This window comes from Monodon monoceros, unplaced genomic scaffold, assembly GCF_005190385.1.
Source record: "Monodon monoceros isolate NGI ecotype Baffin Bay Population unplaced genomic scaffold, NGI_Narwhal_1 Super_Scaffold_2, whole genome shotgun sequence".
Taxonomy (NCBI): Eukaryota; Metazoa; Chordata; class Mammalia; order Artiodactyla; family Monodontidae; genus Monodon; species Monodon monoceros.
Window position 1 is genome coordinate 36,404,038 of NW_021703776.1, and position 16,783 is coordinate 36,420,820.

The window sequence follows — 16,783 nt, forward strand, 5'->3', positions numbered from 1 at the left end:
GGTTTGCGTCTTGAGAAACAAGATATGTTTAACTAATTAGGTGCTTCATGCAAGCCCTGCAATATTTAACTCCTGAATTCCTCTTATTATCTGGGATGAACCCTCTCCCTATCGCAAATACAGAACAACTGGGGGAATGTAAATCTCTTCAAATGAACAGCAGCGTATTTTCATTTAAATTAAACCCGAATGTGAACTAGATTTAGGAAAGGAAATGGCAGAGAGACAGAGAGAGAGAGACAGAGAGACGGGGGGGTTGGGGTGCTGTAGTTACTACAGAGTGTGCCTGGCTGCTTCAGCTCACAGACAACTGATGAAGTCCAACTCTGAAATTTCAGGCAATTTGTATACCAAGCTCCTCCTTTTCTGTAGTCTTCTCTTCCATTGGTAAAATTCTTTTGCAGGGTCATGTAGGGATCCCACCCCTTCTCTGTGTTTTCACTCTGAAGCTTTACACAACTTTACACCTGAATGAACGCCAAAGCTCAGTGGATATATAAAGGGAAGCTTGAGGAGGAATTTCACAGTTACAGTGCAGAAGCAGAGGGAAAGGAATTAACCAGCTCTCCAGCCAAGCAAATCCTCTACTCACCATGCTTCCTCCTGCCATTCATTTCTATCTCATTCCCCTTGCATGCATCCTAATGAAAAGCTGTTTGGCTTTTAAAAATGATGCCACAGAAATCCTTTATTCACATGTGGTTAAACCTGTTCCAGCACAGCCCAGCAACAACAGCACGATGAATCAAGCCAGAAATGGAGGCAGGCATTTCAGTGACACTGGACTGGATCGGAACAGTAAGTGTGTTTTACTTCCATGGATTTGGTTTTTTCTTATTTGGTAGCATTAGCTCACATTCCTGTAGAACTCTTTCATTGCTAACTAACCTGAACCATATACGTTTTGCTAAACAATCTGGGAAAATCTGCTGCACGTGTATATTGGCGTTCTTCCGTACAAAGTTAACATTACTAAAACAGTGATTTGATAACGTAGGCGCAGACTTAAGTTTCTAAACATTCCAAAAGAAAATGTTTCCAGGAATTAGACTGTTGCTTCTTTAAAATCATGCAAGATGACAATTTTTACAAAGTGTTGTTCTAGTTAAATTCAGATTGTTTTCTGTTTATTTCAGGACATGTGCAATTTTGGTAAAGTGTATAAAGGTAATTAACCAAACCATGTATGGGAAATCACAAGGGAAAAAAAAGAAGCTTTTTTGGGGGAAAAAAACGGCTCACACTGATTTCTAAAACATGTCTAGTGAAAAAGTTGAAGTTTGGATGATGATATTTGAGAAAGAGGGGTAAAACTAAAACCATTGGAGAATCATATTCTCCAAAATAATTCCTCATTAACCAGATCAAAATTTAGGTAACTGTATATTTCTGGGAGAGACTGGGGAAACTTTCATGACTTTAGAGATATAAAATAATGACAGTACAATAATATTTTGTATAGAAAGTATTTTTCTTCTTTTCTGTTTGCTTAATTGACAGACTCATTGACCATTAGTTAGAGGGATTCAAATTTCTTCTTTTACTTCACTCCTTTCCTTTAGAAGAGTTCACATGCTAGTAATAGGGTTTTAAAAGAGACACAGAGAAACAGTACACAAGAAATCTTACACAAATCTTTAGCTCGTCCTCAAGCACTCGTCGTTCAAGTGCTAAAAGGAGTTTCAACCTCTGAAAAGTCAAAGCAAGTGTGACTGTTAGTGTCTTTCTAAGAAAACCAAGGTGTTTTAATTTTCATGAGGATGGTTGCTTTTAGGTACACAGGAACTACTTTATTATTATTAGATTACCGAGCAATGTGGTGGGTATTCATTGTCAATGAACTGTCACTGCAAAAATGCCAAATCTCTATATGAACAGGAACAAAAAGCTAGACAGGTCAAAATCATCTCCAGCTGTTTCCAGGTGCATTCCTAAGGCAGCTGCAGGAAGGTGAACTGAATCAGAATCAGACAGAGTACCCTGACCAGCCAGCTAGTTTACACTTTAATTTCAGTCTCCTGCTCTGTACCCGCATGGATGTATGTGCATATACCTTAAATTTTTTCACAACTATCACATCCCTTTAGCCTATATCTCTCACCTTACTAGTACTGCGGTACAGAGCTGACGTAAGACTCCTAATTTAGTATCTACTTCATACTAGCTTTCAATATTCTATGCAAGACCACTTCAATGTCCCTTATAATTTTTATTTTTTAAATTTCAGCAGTCTGTACTTTGAAATGTATATATATTTCTGGTTAACAAGGCTCGATTTTTTCCCCCAAGCTTGTTACAGGCAATTCTCCTCAAGTTTAGATAACAAAGCAATGGAAAGGAAAACTCAAATATTTCAAGATTAATTTTTGCTTTAATTATGTAAGGCATGTAATGAGAAACAGTCAATTAGAGAACATGCTTATCAAATTCAAATGACTAAACAAAAAGTTTGCCATGACCAATATTCAGGAAACGAACACCGTAGTTCCTTTTGCAGTTGTAAATCAGACATGTTAGGCATTTTTCTGCCATAAAATTCATGGAAATGTAGCCAAGTTGTTATGGCAACCATACGTTCCTGATTTAGGGGGTTTTATATTCTTTAAATATTGAGTTGTAGTGACATTTTGCATTTAAACACTTTAATATTTGTGTTTTTAAAAGTCAGCTTGGGAATTTATGCTTAAAATGCAGTTATTAAGTTTGATATGCAAAATGTCAAACGTACACATATGTATATATGATTCTCTGCAGCTGAATTTTATAAGTGAAACAAAATATTATGGGTTGCATTGTACACAATATTTAAATATTTTCTCAATAGATTTTTTTTAAAAAACCTAATTAAAAGCACTTGCAGACATTAACTAATATGACCCATGAGTAAAAGAACATTAAAGTATACTCCTTCTTACCTCATTAAAGAATGAATATTTACACATAAATGTAAGACCTGCTTAATACTTATTGGGGAGTAAGACTAAGAAAATGGGATTTTCATATACTCCAGTAAGCTATTAGCTAATGTTATACATGAAAAAAAAATCAGGCCCAGTTTATTTTATTCCATAAATTGTAGCCATATAAGCTGATAATTTTCATGAAAGCTTTCTCTACAACCATCCAGGCAGTGTTTTGCATTGTGAAAATAAAATGGGTGTTCGCTTCCTATTTGGCCATTTGCTATCATTTGGACATTATTTTTGTCATTGCAGATTACTTTAAAAAAAAAACTGTCCGTTTGTTTTTTGCCTCTGATGCACATTTTTTTCCTGTTTCCTGCAGCTCGAGTTCAAGTAGGTTGCCGGGAACTGCGTTCCACCAAATACATCTCTGACGGCCAGTGCACTAGCATCAGCCCCCTGAAGGAGCTGGTGTGCGCTGGCGAATGCTTGCCCCTGCCTGTGCTCCCCAATTGGATCGGAGGAGGCTATGGAACAAAGTACTGGAGCAGAAGGAGCTCCCAGGAGTGGAGGTGTGTCAATGACAAAACGCGTACCCAGAGAATCCAGCTGCAGTGCCAAGATGGCAGCACGCGCACCTACAAAATCACGGTGGTCACCGCCTGCAAGTGCAAGAGGTACACGCGGCAGCACAATGAGTCCAGTCATAACTTCGAGAGCATGTCTCCTGCCAAGCCAGCCCAGCATCACAGAGAGCGGAAAAGAGCCAGCAAATCCAGCAAGCACAGCATGAGTTAGAATTCAGGCCCTCCAAACTGGACTGACTGGTAACCATCTGCTTTACAGATTTGATTGCTCGGAAGACTCAAGCCTGCCACTGCTCTTTTCTTACTTGAAAATATATGCTTTCTGCTTTGATCAAACCCAGCAAGCTGTCCTAAGTATCAGGAGCTTCTTTGGAAATAGCTTTTTCTTTTTCAAGACGTACGCACATCCATGAGTGGGATTTGCATTTAAATTCCACACATCCTGTAGTATTAATTCCACACATCCTGTAGTATTAGTTCTTGAAAGACTGGTGATACTATACACATCACTGAATCATTACTTTTTAAAAAGGAAGAGGGCTTCTCAGTTACCCTTCATTTCCCAATCCATCTCCCCCACCCCCCAACAAAACCTCTTCAGAATTGAAAAGTTTAAAAAAAAAAAAATTGTTGCCATGAATCTTCAGTTTAACACTTCAGGAAGGTGCTTTTTTGGTAATCTTCACGGGAACAGTTTAGCAGCCAAGAGTGATCGCCCTTTGAAAGAGTGAAAGACTTCGTGACATTTCACTTCAAAAATAAGCCCTGTAGCTTTTTACAGTCTCATAGTATGAAATTATACCCTGCATGCTGACCCTCGCTTGGAATGGAATGCCAGAAATGCATGGCAGCAGCTAATAAGTAAAGCTGATTAACTATTTATTTGTCAATGTTATTATTTAATGAGCTTTCACAAGTGATTTTTTTCAAAATGTTAATTTTTTATGTTCTGAAGCTTTTTCATGTATCTAAATATTTTCTTGTGTAAGTTGTGGTTGATCTAGAAATAGGACAATACATACTGTAGATATGTAAAATAAATATTTCAGTCTCCTCATTACATATATGTTTCATCATGAACTTTATCAATAGTATGGATCTTTTTAAATCAATAAGATGCTTTGTAAAGATGAAATATGTAATACTTTCTTGTTTAATCTGTGCAATCGGAAGGTGATTTAACCTTCAATTCCATCAGTTTCTTTTAACAAAAATAAACACTGCTAAAAGTTATTGTCTTTGTCTCTAACATGTATAAAAAAGTACGTGTTTACAAAAACTACAGAATAAACGTATCAGAGTAATTGCTTTTTTTTTTTTAACTTATTTTATTTATTTATTTTTGCTGCGTTGGGTCTTCGTTGCTGTGCGCGGACCTTCTCTAATTGCGATTAGCAGGGGCTACTCTTCATTGCGGTGTGCAGGCTTCTCATTGCGGTGGCTTCTCTTGTTGCAGGGCACGGGAATCTAGGTGCCCGGGCTTCAGGAGATGTGGCTTGAGGGCTCTAGAACACAGGCTCAGTAGTTGTAGCACACGGGCTTAGGTGCTCCGCGGCATGTGGGATCTTCCCGGACCAGGGCTTGAACCCGTGTCCCCTGCATAGGCAGGCGGATTCTTAACCACTGTGCCACCAGGGAAGTCCCTGTTTTTTTTTTGTTTTTAATTAATTAATTAATTTATTTATTTTTGGGTCTTTGCTTCTGTACGAGGGCTTTCTCTAGTTGCGGCGAGCGGGGGCCACTCTTCAACGCGGTGCGCGGGCCTCTCACTATCACAGGCTCTCTTCTTGCGGAGCACAGGCTCCAGACGCGCAGGCTCAGTAGTTGTGGCTCACAGGCCCAGTTGCTCCGCGGCATGTGGGATCTTCCCAGACCAGGGCTCGAACCCGTGTCCCCTGCATTGGCAGGCAGATTCTCAACCACAGCGCCACCAGGGAAGCCCCCCTGCTTTTTTTTAATATAAGGCACATTCAAGTTTTGATAGAAAATTCTATATTAAGAAAAAAGAGAGGGATAGGGAGACCATCGATTCAGTAAATAAGACATTTGAGTAAGTTGGGTGGCAATCCAGCAGTGAGTTGTGATAAGAATATGATATTTAAATATACCAAGTCTACTGCTCATTATAATCACCTGGGGGAGATACAAGACCCAATGCCCAGGCTGCCATCCAAATGACATCATAGTTTCTGAAGATGGAACTCAGATATCAGCAGTTTTTAAAGTTTTCCAGGTGATTCTAATATGCAGTTAAGTTTGAGAAATGAATTGTGGAAAAATCACTACCATATGTTGGGAAACTTTGAATATTTGAATAATATTGCAGGGTCCCAGAACCAAAAACTAAAACAAAAGAAAACAAAAACTAGTTTTTCACTGTTTTCAAGTTTGACATGCCATTTATTAACCAATGTAATGGGTCTTGAACAAGATTATACAGTTAAATAACTGTTTTGTCAATTCAATCAATGATTGATCCCATCACTCCAAGTGAAGAAAGCCAAAGAGGCTTCATTATGTATTGACAAGATCTTGGTTTTCAGTTTTTGGCTCCTGAGCATGAAGGAGTCCTTAGTGCTTTTTTGTGGTAGATTGTTCTTTTTGTAATTATGTCTAAAAGTCACATGTATATGACATAAATCATACTAAGCTAAATAAGGACGTTAATGTTGTCCCTTCCCTATGAGAGGTAGGAGAGTCTCAACATACATAAAGACGAGAAAACATCTCTCGATTTTGTAATAATGCCAACTATTGTATCATTAAATAAAATAATGATTCATAGTCCACTATTGACTTATTTTCTAGTCTTACTAACTAGATCTTAAACTACTTCATATCATTATATCAATGCATGGAACATTCATAATAATTATATCATAGGTTGAATATACCAAAAATGTATTATTTCGTATGTCTATTTTACTTGCTCATCATTGCCCAATATGGGATATTTAACATAACAGAAGACTTAAGACACTTTGGCCATTTCTTCCTTCTCAACATCAAAGCACCTTGTATAGAAGGCCTTGGAGATGGTCTTAAAATTAGTGTGTCCTAAGGCCTGAGGCATAAAAAGGAGTTGACTGGACAATGGCTTCACAATCAAGAAGACTATGTGGTTGCCTTTTACTAATAAAACATTGAAACAAAGGTTTTGGTGATAAAATACTAAAATCATCACTAATTTGATTGTTAATAGTATTTAGTAAGTGAATGTACTAAGAAAAATGAAATGGAATAAAGCAAACTTATAAATAAGATTAGTCTCGGCTAAGTCAAGGATTGGATCCATTTCTTATGGTCACATTCAACTTACTGATCCATTTCAGGCCATGTTACATTGTGATGCATTCAATGCATGGTATTTAACATCAAATGACAGGAAAAGGTCAGCAATCAATAAGAAAAGCCTAGGATACAATCAGTCACTCAGTGAAGTAAAAAGTTAAACAGAAAGAGTAGCTTTGTAGTTATTATTTTAAAATGCTAAAAAGCACTTGCATCTTAATTGCTGATTATATTTCAGCCTTTGTTTTTCTCCAGTTAATTCACACATTCCAGTCTCATTAAACTGCATAATTGTATTCTCGCCTTAGTAACTATCATTTCAAAATGGTGATTGTGATCATTCTGGCAGAGTCTGACCTCTAGTTTACATCATAATATTTATCAATTAAAGATTTGTTTATCAAATTTATTTTGCCCAATATGGATAAAGAGCTTTTACTCAAGTGGCTTGATAGATAGAAGACAGTTTGATAGATAGGTAGACAGATATATATTGATATTTATAGTTATATTAGATATATATAGATAGGTGTTTTTATCAATAACAAGAATGGAAGAAAAATTAATAGTACATATACAAATAAATAATACATATAGTGTGCTACACCTAAGCTAAATATGGACATGGAGCCTTCAGAAATATCTATTTGCAAAAAAATTAATATTTTAACTACAAATGGTTTATATTTATTCATTTATGCTAGTTACAAATAACCACTAATTGGCAGTACTCTGTTAGCCATGTTTATTTTACTGTATACTTTTTGAAAAACAACGAAAATTAGGGTGTGTTTTTTTTAATTTAAAAAAGACTGAATTTTAATCCATTCCTGGCTTGTATAAAATTAGTAAGTTTGTTTTGTTTTTTTAACGGTACGCGGGCCTCTCACTGTTGTGGCCTCTCTTGTTGCAGAGCACAGGCTCCGGACGGCAGGCTCAGCAGCCATGGCTCACGCGCCCAGCCGCTCCGCGGCATGTGGGATCTTCCCGGACCGGGGCACGAACCCGTGTCCCCTGCATCGGCAGGCGGACTCTCAACCACTGCGCCATCAGGGAAGCCCCAATTAGTAAGGTTTTGCCAGAAGATCATGCTGTATCATTCACCCTACGCTACTAGAATGATTTTTAAAAATTGTATAACCTGATCTATCTATTTTGCATCATATTTAATAGATATTCAGTAGGTTATACTAGGCAGTTATGAATGGAAAGAAGAGTATTTAGCCAAAACAAAACCAGGAAAGTTCCAAATTGCTGAGTAAAATTGAAGCTTTTGAGAGTTTAAATTTAGTATGTTGGATTTTTTTTTGCAATGGTTTTTAGCACTAAAGTGGCAATTCACTGCATACTATAAATTCAGCATTTATACACTTTCTGTAGTCACATATTCTAATGAAAAATAAAATGCATGGCAAGCCTTTGATGAAATCCTGTAGACACTCAGGAGTTCACTGGGAAAATGACTTGGGATCCGCAGTGCTACAGCGTACTATCTTGTTAGAATGTTTCCTTCCCTCAAGGACAGATAGTGATGACTCGCATTTGGTTTAATTGGAACCTATTAAAATATAGCTCTATGTTGAATTAAAATGAGTTTAGATTTGTGAACTGAGTATACATTCGGCCACTAGAAATCTTTGTTACATCCGCTAAGAGAGACTTACTAGAATAGATATTCCATTGTATTGGTCTGTCCATCATTTCTGATTCCATAGCTAACAACCCATTTGGTGCCTTTACCTGCATATTTTGCAAATTGTCTCAAAGAGCTACTGGGTAACAACCACTGCAAAAATCCCAGTGGGAAGATGTTTCAACTTCCAGTTTCAAGAACTGATTAAAATGATTTAATGCCAAGCTGACTGCATAATTATTTCCAGTGCAAATTAGACTGAGTGATGGTTTATCATCGGCAGTGGCAGACCTGCTAAAGGATTTATTTTCTGTTACAAATGAAGAGTAAAACAGTTTGGGAGATTTAAGAAGGAACTTAAATATTTCCTTTTGAATTTTAGTAACTGCAAACCAAGGGTTACCTTGTATTATTGATTTTATTTCTTAGTGGTGGGATTAGATGTATGAATTGAGACAGAATGTCTAAAGTGAATGACATTGTCAGTGACACAGACATATTCAGCGAAAGTTCATTGTTACTAAAACCGATCAAGAGCCTGATAGGTGGGGCTTCCCTGGTGGCGCAGGGGTTGAGAGTCCGCCTGCCGATGCAGGGTACACGGGTTTGTGCCCGGGTTCGGGAGAATCCCACATGCTGCGGGGCGGCTGGGCCCGTGGAGCCTGTGCTCCGCAACGGGAGAAGCTACAACAGTGAGAGGCCCGTGTACTGCAAAAAAAAAAAAAAAAAAAAAAAATGAGCCTTTAAGATAACTTACTATTAAACTATAAACATCACCTTTTTCAGTAGGAATAAATTCTTTTTTCTTTGAAATTTATTGTCATTAAATTCACACAAATTATAAAAAAAGTTTATGTTATAATATTGGTGAATTTTCACAGAATGATCACTTGAGTCCTTTTATTTATTGAGACGTTAGCCTAAATTTAGCATTCAAAGACAGCCTAAAACACTGAAACCAGTAGTCCAGTAACCAGGCCTTTTTTAACAACCCTTTCCCATCTTTAACTAGCACTGTACTTTATGTTGAATAGTTGACAGTTTTTACTAACTAGAGCTCTCTCTATATTTTTTTGCCTTGTTTCCTCTCTTACTATGTGGTCTATACATTAAAAAATATTTTCTTTATGTTTTTTGTTCATTTGTTTGTTTTACTTCTTCAAGCTTAGAGAGTTAAACAACAACAACTCTGTCTTGCCACAAATTTTCTTATTGCAAGCCAAAGACAAAAATTGTCAAATGCATTTAATAATGTAATGAGGAGTTATGGGCTTCCCTGGTGGCGCAGTGGTTGAGAGTCCGCCTGCCGATGCAGGGCACGCGGGTTCGTGCCCCTAGTCCGGGAAGATCCCACATGCCGCGGAGCGGCTAGGCCCGTGAGCCATGGCCGGTGAGCCTGCGCTTCTGGAGCCTGTGCTCCGCAACGGGAGAGGCCACAGCAGTGAGAGGCCCACGTACCGCAAAAAAACGAGTTGTCATTTTGCCTGTTTGTTGACACTCTTTCCAAAGAGTTGATTTTGTCCACTTTGTATACTAATTAAGAAACATTTTACATTTAATCTATGACATAGTTGGACATTTTAAACACATAATAAACAAAAAAATTCTGTTTGAATTTTTTTATGTAACAATTTCTATACAAGTGATTGCAAGACATGTGAACTTGGAAACAGAAGACCTGTTTTATGGTTTAGACTGTGCTGCTACTAACTGGTTGGGCGAAATCACACTTGTGTCTTAAGCTCCCTAAGGCTCAATTACTTTATCCGTAAAATAAGGGAGTTTAACTAGATAATGTCTAAAGTGTCTTCCAGCCTAAAATATTCACTTTCTGTTATCCCAAACAGTATGGCTATATTTTCAATCACACGGACACCCAAAAAGGCGGATTCCACTAGTACTATTCTCCAGTTTTGATGATGTTTCCAGGTCACTCAATTATGAAATTTCAGAATAAGATTTTGGTCAAACTTGTTATGGAACTGACATTTTCCAGCTTTACCACTACCTCATTAAGGCAGGCTATATAAGATGAAATTGGAGACCCAACTGCAGGAGGGCTGAGACTATAGCCTGTTACTGGGCATTTCCCACATATAATTTCCAGTTTCTGGATAGTTTCTGTATATTAGGTGAAGCCATTTACTGCTGATGATAGCATGAGTAAAGCAAAGAGCTAAGATGACTTTGGCAAAAATAAACATGTAGAGATTTGTGCATCTAGGACACTAAATATGGCTTATATCCAATATTTATATGGATATTTTAAAAAATATATACTTTTGAAATAATGCCATTGTAGTCACTTTGCTCTGGAAAAGGGCCTGTAATGATAGGATGATCTGCCTGGCAGTATACGGTAAGGTCCCAGCAAAGCAATCTCCAAAAACATGAAGAATTCTGTTGATTACACCAGATGACTGCTGTATCGTGCAAATCATGCGGATATTGCATAACTTAAGTTGGTTTTCAGTCATTAACATACATTTGAGGGTAATAATGTTTTTAACGGCTTGAATTGTATTTGTGTAAATGTATATTTTATCCTCATTCCTTAATTCATAAAATGAGGAAAGAAATCCAAGAGAATGCCTTCAGCAGATGTTGGAGCTGGAACAAGCTCCCCTCACCTTTTTTTTAACCATTGTGTTCTTTTGGAGTTAACGCATTTATGATTCAGTAATATTATTAAACTAAAACAGGTGTGGTTCCTGGACATCCTGGGTTATGAGAATTTTCTATTGTGTTTCATTATCTCTTTTATGACCTGTAGTAATGATAAGCATGTTCAAGGGGAAGATGACCACAGTACCAGAGCAGCTCTATTCTGAGCTGAAATAAAGAGCTGGAAATGCTGATGACACGGAGAAGAGGCTTGTAAGGACACACAGTCAACACCGTAGCATAGCTCTGGAATGAGTTCTGAAAAGCCACAGTCTCTCAGGGCTGCTGCCCAAAACAGGAACCTTCAAACGTTGTATAATTTCCATGCTATCAGAAGGTCTGCTGCTCTCTTCCGTGGTAAAAATAGCAAACAAAACAAACACATAAACAAATCCTCTTTCTGGCTCTTCCACAACTACTGATACTCATTCACCTTTTAATGTTAACATTTTTGATTCCTCTCAAATACAAACATCTCTGAAAGAGAAAACACATCAAGATAATGTTTGCAGCCTCACGTGGACCAGTAGGTTGGGAATAAAGCAAGGGAAAGGGAAAAGGGACTATAGAAAAAAGCCCTGCGTAAAAAATGGCAGTTTCGCGCTTCCCTGGTGGCGCAGCGGTTGAGAGTCCGCCTGCATGATGCAGGGGACACGGGTTCGTGTCCCGGTCCGGGAAGATCCCACATGCCGCGGAGAGGCTGGGCCCGTGAGACATGGCCGCTGAGCCTGCGCGTCCGGAGCCTGTGCTCCGCAACGGGAGAGGCCACAGCAGTGAGAGGCCCGCGTAGCAGAAAAAAAAAAAAAAAAAATGGCACTTTCAAATCTGCTCCCATATAGAGTAATAAAACTCCACCAAAAATCTAAATATTTTATATGAATTTTCCTAATTTATAAACGTGAGCAGTAGATTTAAAAAATCTTGTATTTGAAGAAGTATGCATACTGGCCCTTTTGTTGTGTCCGTTTAAGCTGGTCTATGGGCCATATGGGGCACTTAAATGATATCTCAGTTTAGAGTTAGGAGAATTTAATTCTAATCCCCAATATGCCACTTCTGAATGGCCTTGGGAAATTCAGCTAAAGTGTAAACTTCCTGAGATCTGAGTTGGCATCTCTGTATTAGTTAGCATCCCAAAAGGAAACAGACAACATACTCAGAATAAGTTAAGGAGGATTTATTTACAAGGGGACTAATAATAAAAGTCTGGGGGGGAATAGGGAAAGTACAGGGCCTAGTGCAGGAGCCCAGGCCAGCAACAGCAAAGCTGTCACAAGACCAGGCCCTGAGAAAGGAGGGAAGGATGAGGCTATTGGAGCCTGGAAGGTGAGGGGACACATGGAGAGGAGCAGTGGGCTATTGTCAAGCTGAGCAGTCACTCAGAGGAAACTGCAAAGCCAGGGGTCCAGGGGAATAATACCCTTGTCACTCTACTTTCCCCCCCATCCTTCTGATTAATCTTCTGCCAGGGATCCCCACTAGCTGACCCCCTCAGAGGTCATGGGCTTGAGAGCTGGTGAACGTAATCCGTACAGGTCAGCCTTGGGGCAGAGGGCAGCATGAAGAGTAGAGGATGGATATGGAAAGTCAAACATATCTGCCTCGCACAATCTCTTGGGCAGCCTTTTCTTTACAACTGGAAAACTGGAACAGTGTAGTGCATTTAGTAGGCACTGAATTATTATAGAATCTCTCTCTCTTTTTTTTTTTTTCATTTCTAAAATGTAGAAATTAAGTTGTAAGGATTAAGATCCAAGGTCTCTTCTAGCATTAATCTTCCTCTTTCATGCTTGAGATAAGAATCTAAAAGAGACATTTGGGAGAAATTCTGAGAGCTTTGGATGGCCTACCTTAAGGTTAGATATCATGTACCTCAAGAAACAAGTCAGCCTATTTAAAGCCAAAACCTATTTAAAACACAAAAACTGAGATAACATTTTTTTGAGCAATATCTCATGTAGCACATGAAAAGCAGGGGCGTGTTTACTATAGATTCCTATACCTTTGAGAAGTTTTCACTATTTACATTTATGGATAGAGTGAGGGATAGGAACTGGGTGTTTATTTTTGCTATTATTGTTGTTATGTGTTTTTAATAACAACCATGTCATTAGAACATGCAGTCATAGGTGAATGATTAACTACAGATCAGTTTCTATTTTGGTTTTTTTCATGAAAGCCATTCAAACTTTGAAATAGTATATTAGTTGGAAAAAGAAACTATCTATTCCATAAATCCATTACACATTAACTAAGAACTACTCACCAAATATGATAATTTTCACCAAAAGGCATTATCTAGAATATAAATATATGTCCTATGTTAAGCTTATTCCTCAACCTCAGAAAAGGAAGCATTTGAATATGGCAGTGTTTAAGCTTGGCTGCCCTATTATGAAAATAAAACTTCAGAACTAAAACCCTAAGGCTGAAGGTCTACGGATTAAAAGGAAGATCACTACATACTCCTACCTGATCTCAAAACATGTAACTCTTACCCATTCACATTGTACTCCCCAGCAGTCATCACTGTAATCCACGAACAACCCAAAGTTGCAGAAGGACATCATCATGGTTCCATATGCAGCTGGTCTCTTCACTTGGGACAGTGATAAGCATATCACAGTTTCACAGAGTGGGACTGATCCAGGGAATGATGACCGTAGGATGCCAAGCCATTTTAAATACACATCAAAGCCAATTTAGAAACTTGGCTTAGGTGTGGAATGATGGGAAATGAAGCACTTGGCTTTCAGAATTTCAAGGACTCACATTAACGGGAAAGCACTGCATAGATAAAAGGCGATGAGAAAGAATGAACAGCTGTGCCAGGCTTTGCTTAGTTGTTACACTGCCTAGCACAGCCTTTAGATGTACAAAGGATAAGAAGCACTGCCAACTTTGCAATTTCTTTTTCACCTGTGTCTGAATGCATAGAAATAACATCTGTAACTGGAATAGTTCCCCTTTCCTCTTATTCCACTCTCTTATACTTGAACAGCTGGACGTTGGGCTTAATCCACTAATAGTAATATTACTTGATCTAAATAAAGGTTTTAGAATGTTGAGGTCCTAGAAATGAGAATACAAAGAAAAGATTATATGGGGAATCCATTCAAAATTAACTTATTTGGTATATTGTTAGATAGTATTGAAGCGTAGTCAAGAGGATAGATATTGGAGCCAAAAGTACATGGGTTTGAATCCTGACCTTGCCCTTACTAACGGACTACTTTGAGCATTATATGCCTCAATTTCCTCATCTGTAATATAGGGTAATTATCTCTACCTTAGAAGAATTCCTGAATGTATGGGCTCATAATATTAGTTGTTACTGATATTACGGTTGTTGTTATTATATTTCTTAAGCTGAGACCAGCTATTTGAGCAGAGGAGAATATAGGCTTGGGTAAGGACTTCATCTTCTCCAAGCCCTTGGTCAAGAAAGTAGACCATGAGTGGGTCAGAGAGAAGCAGAGGAAAGAAGCAAGTGTTAGCAAGGTAGGGGAATGCAAGGTGGAGGGCAGACACATCTTTGGAAGATATTCTGGACAGATCTTAGTTAATTTTAAATAAAAATAAATAGCTTTGGCATTTTGGTAGTTTTCAAAGAGGGAGTTTCTCTCTCTTTCTCTCGCTCTCTCTTTTACTATGTCAATGCCTTTATCCATTCCCATTTGAATCACCCCAGGTTTGCTTTCCTTGGCTATGTTGTCATTTCCCATTCATTTCATATATTTGAGTGACACAAAAACTGATGTAGGAAACATTTTCACACATTTATCCTCCTTTTGCCCCTATGCTCAGTCTTGACTGCTATTGCATTTGCTTACTTTACCAATATGTCACTTCAGGGCTCACCCTCTCATTCATTTCTTCAACAAAAGGAACAGAGCAGTTTTTCTTTTACTTCATTCCTGCTTTTTCATAATTCCAATACAATATGTCAATCTACTCCTAAATGTTCAGGCTACTGTTTTCTTCTGTTTTTTCTTTTTATAGTTTATGTTAACTGATGGCTTAGAAGTAAGTCATCCTCTAAATTTTGGAACATGTTTGCACAAGAAAAATAGAATTTGGGGCACTTTTCTCCAAAACACATTTATTTACTTATAAATTATAAATATATATATAATCATATTAATGTATTGTGTGCATTATGCAACACATTTAAAAACAGAAATAGAATAAAATGAGATAAAACTGAAAACAGATTTTCTTCCTGTAGTCCAATGGATCATTAAAGCTTAAATAATAATAATGCAAAGAAAGAAAAACAAGAGCAAGTAAACTTGACTGTATTCTCTGAAAATAATAAATGTCATATAATTTTGGAAAACTTGAGCAAATTTTATACTGTTTATTTAAAGTATACCTCTAAGCATTTCTTACACATTTCTCAATCCTATATTACTACCCTTTAAAATGTTCTGTTATCAATAATTGTGTATTACAAATTATAGTCTCCTTTGAGATCACAACTTGTTAATTGTTCCCTTATTTACTAATTTCTTTGTCATATATATCTTCTTGTATATGTCAAGAGGGTTTAATGAGGGGAAAGCCAGAAGACAGTAACATAAACGGAAATAAAATATTTAACACCATTCTAAAAGGCAATGGCAAAATTCCAGGTAAACATGCCTGCTGTATCTGGAAGTATATTTTATCCTTGGCCTCACAAGAAGATATTTAGAAGAATTATAAATAGAGGTTTTGTTGCTAAAGATTCTTTCAACATAGTTTACTGGCATAAAAATAGTGAAGAAACTTTCTTATATCAGGGTACCCTTAGTATGCTTGGCAAGTTTGTTTTATATCCTTTAGAAACATTAAATTCCTAATTAATGCCTGCATTTAATATGAATATTAACTCTCCATTTGTGTATTTTTTTAATATTAGAAAAGGAAGTTTCACTAGAAACATTACAACTTTCATTTCTATAGATGAAAAAAACTTTGTTTTACTATTTTATGCTAGAAACGAGGTATGATTTGGTAATTTTGAAATAGTTAACTATTAATCCCCTTTTTCTCCCTTTTTTTTTTTAAACCCCACATTTGTTTATTTATTTATTTTTGGCTGTGTTGGGTCTTCGTTTCTGTGCGAGGGCTTTCTCTAGTTGTGGCAAGCGGGGGCCACTTTTCATTGCAGTGCGTGGGCCTCTCACTATCGCGGCCTCTCTTGTTGCAGAGCACAGGCTACAGGTGCGCAGGCTCAGTAGTTGTGGCTCACGGGCCTACTTGCTCTGCGGCATGTGGGATCCTCCCAGACCAGGGCTCGAACCTGTGTCCCCTGCATTAGCAGGCAGATTCTCAACCACTGCGCCACTAGGGAAGCCCTCTCCCCCTGTTTTTTTGCTTGCTTTTCACAGGTGAAACTACTGTCACATACAAGTTAAAGCGGCTCTGATTAGTCAGCTGTTTCTATTACAACAGCAGCACATAAACCTTGGATTAACAATCAAACTCTTTTGGAATGAAAATAGATACTATTACTGAATGCTGATCTAATCTATTGCCTTTATAATCTGAAACCTAATTGACCACTTAATTGCTCTAGTTTTGTGTACATCATTTTTTTCTTCAATTAGAGTGAAATTTCTTGGAGAGGTAAACCATGTTTTGTACCATCTGTATAACTCTTGTATAATAGCTTGGTACCCTCTTAATGAGGAATTCATCTTGTTTTTCCAAACCAGAGA

At 37.7% G+C, this 16,783-nt stretch overlaps 1 protein-coding gene across 1 annotated transcript; it reads left to right on the forward strand.

The window, feature by feature from the left end:
• Positions 1–412: 412 nt before the first annotated feature.
• Positions 413–4,723, forward strand: SOSTDC1 (sclerostin domain containing 1). The gene is made up of 2 exons (XM_029234266.1): positions 413–798; positions 3,286–4,723. The coding sequence occupies exons 1-2, from the start codon at positions 594–596 to the stop codon at positions 3,699–3,701; spliced, it is 621 nt and encodes a 206-aa protein (XP_029090099.1). The 5' UTR covers positions 413–593; the 3' UTR covers positions 3,702–4,723.
• The last annotated feature ends 12,060 nt before the right edge of the window (positions 4,724–16,783 follow it).

Coding starts and splice junctions, on each gene's coding strand:
- SOSTDC1 (XM_029234266.1), top strand. CDS start 594: ATGCTTCCTCCTGCCATTCATTTCTATCTCATTCCCCTTGCATGCATC. Junction 799..3,285: donor CACTGGACTGGATCGGAACA/GTAAGTGTGTTT, acceptor TGTTTCCTGCAG/CTCGAGTTCAAGTAGGTTGC.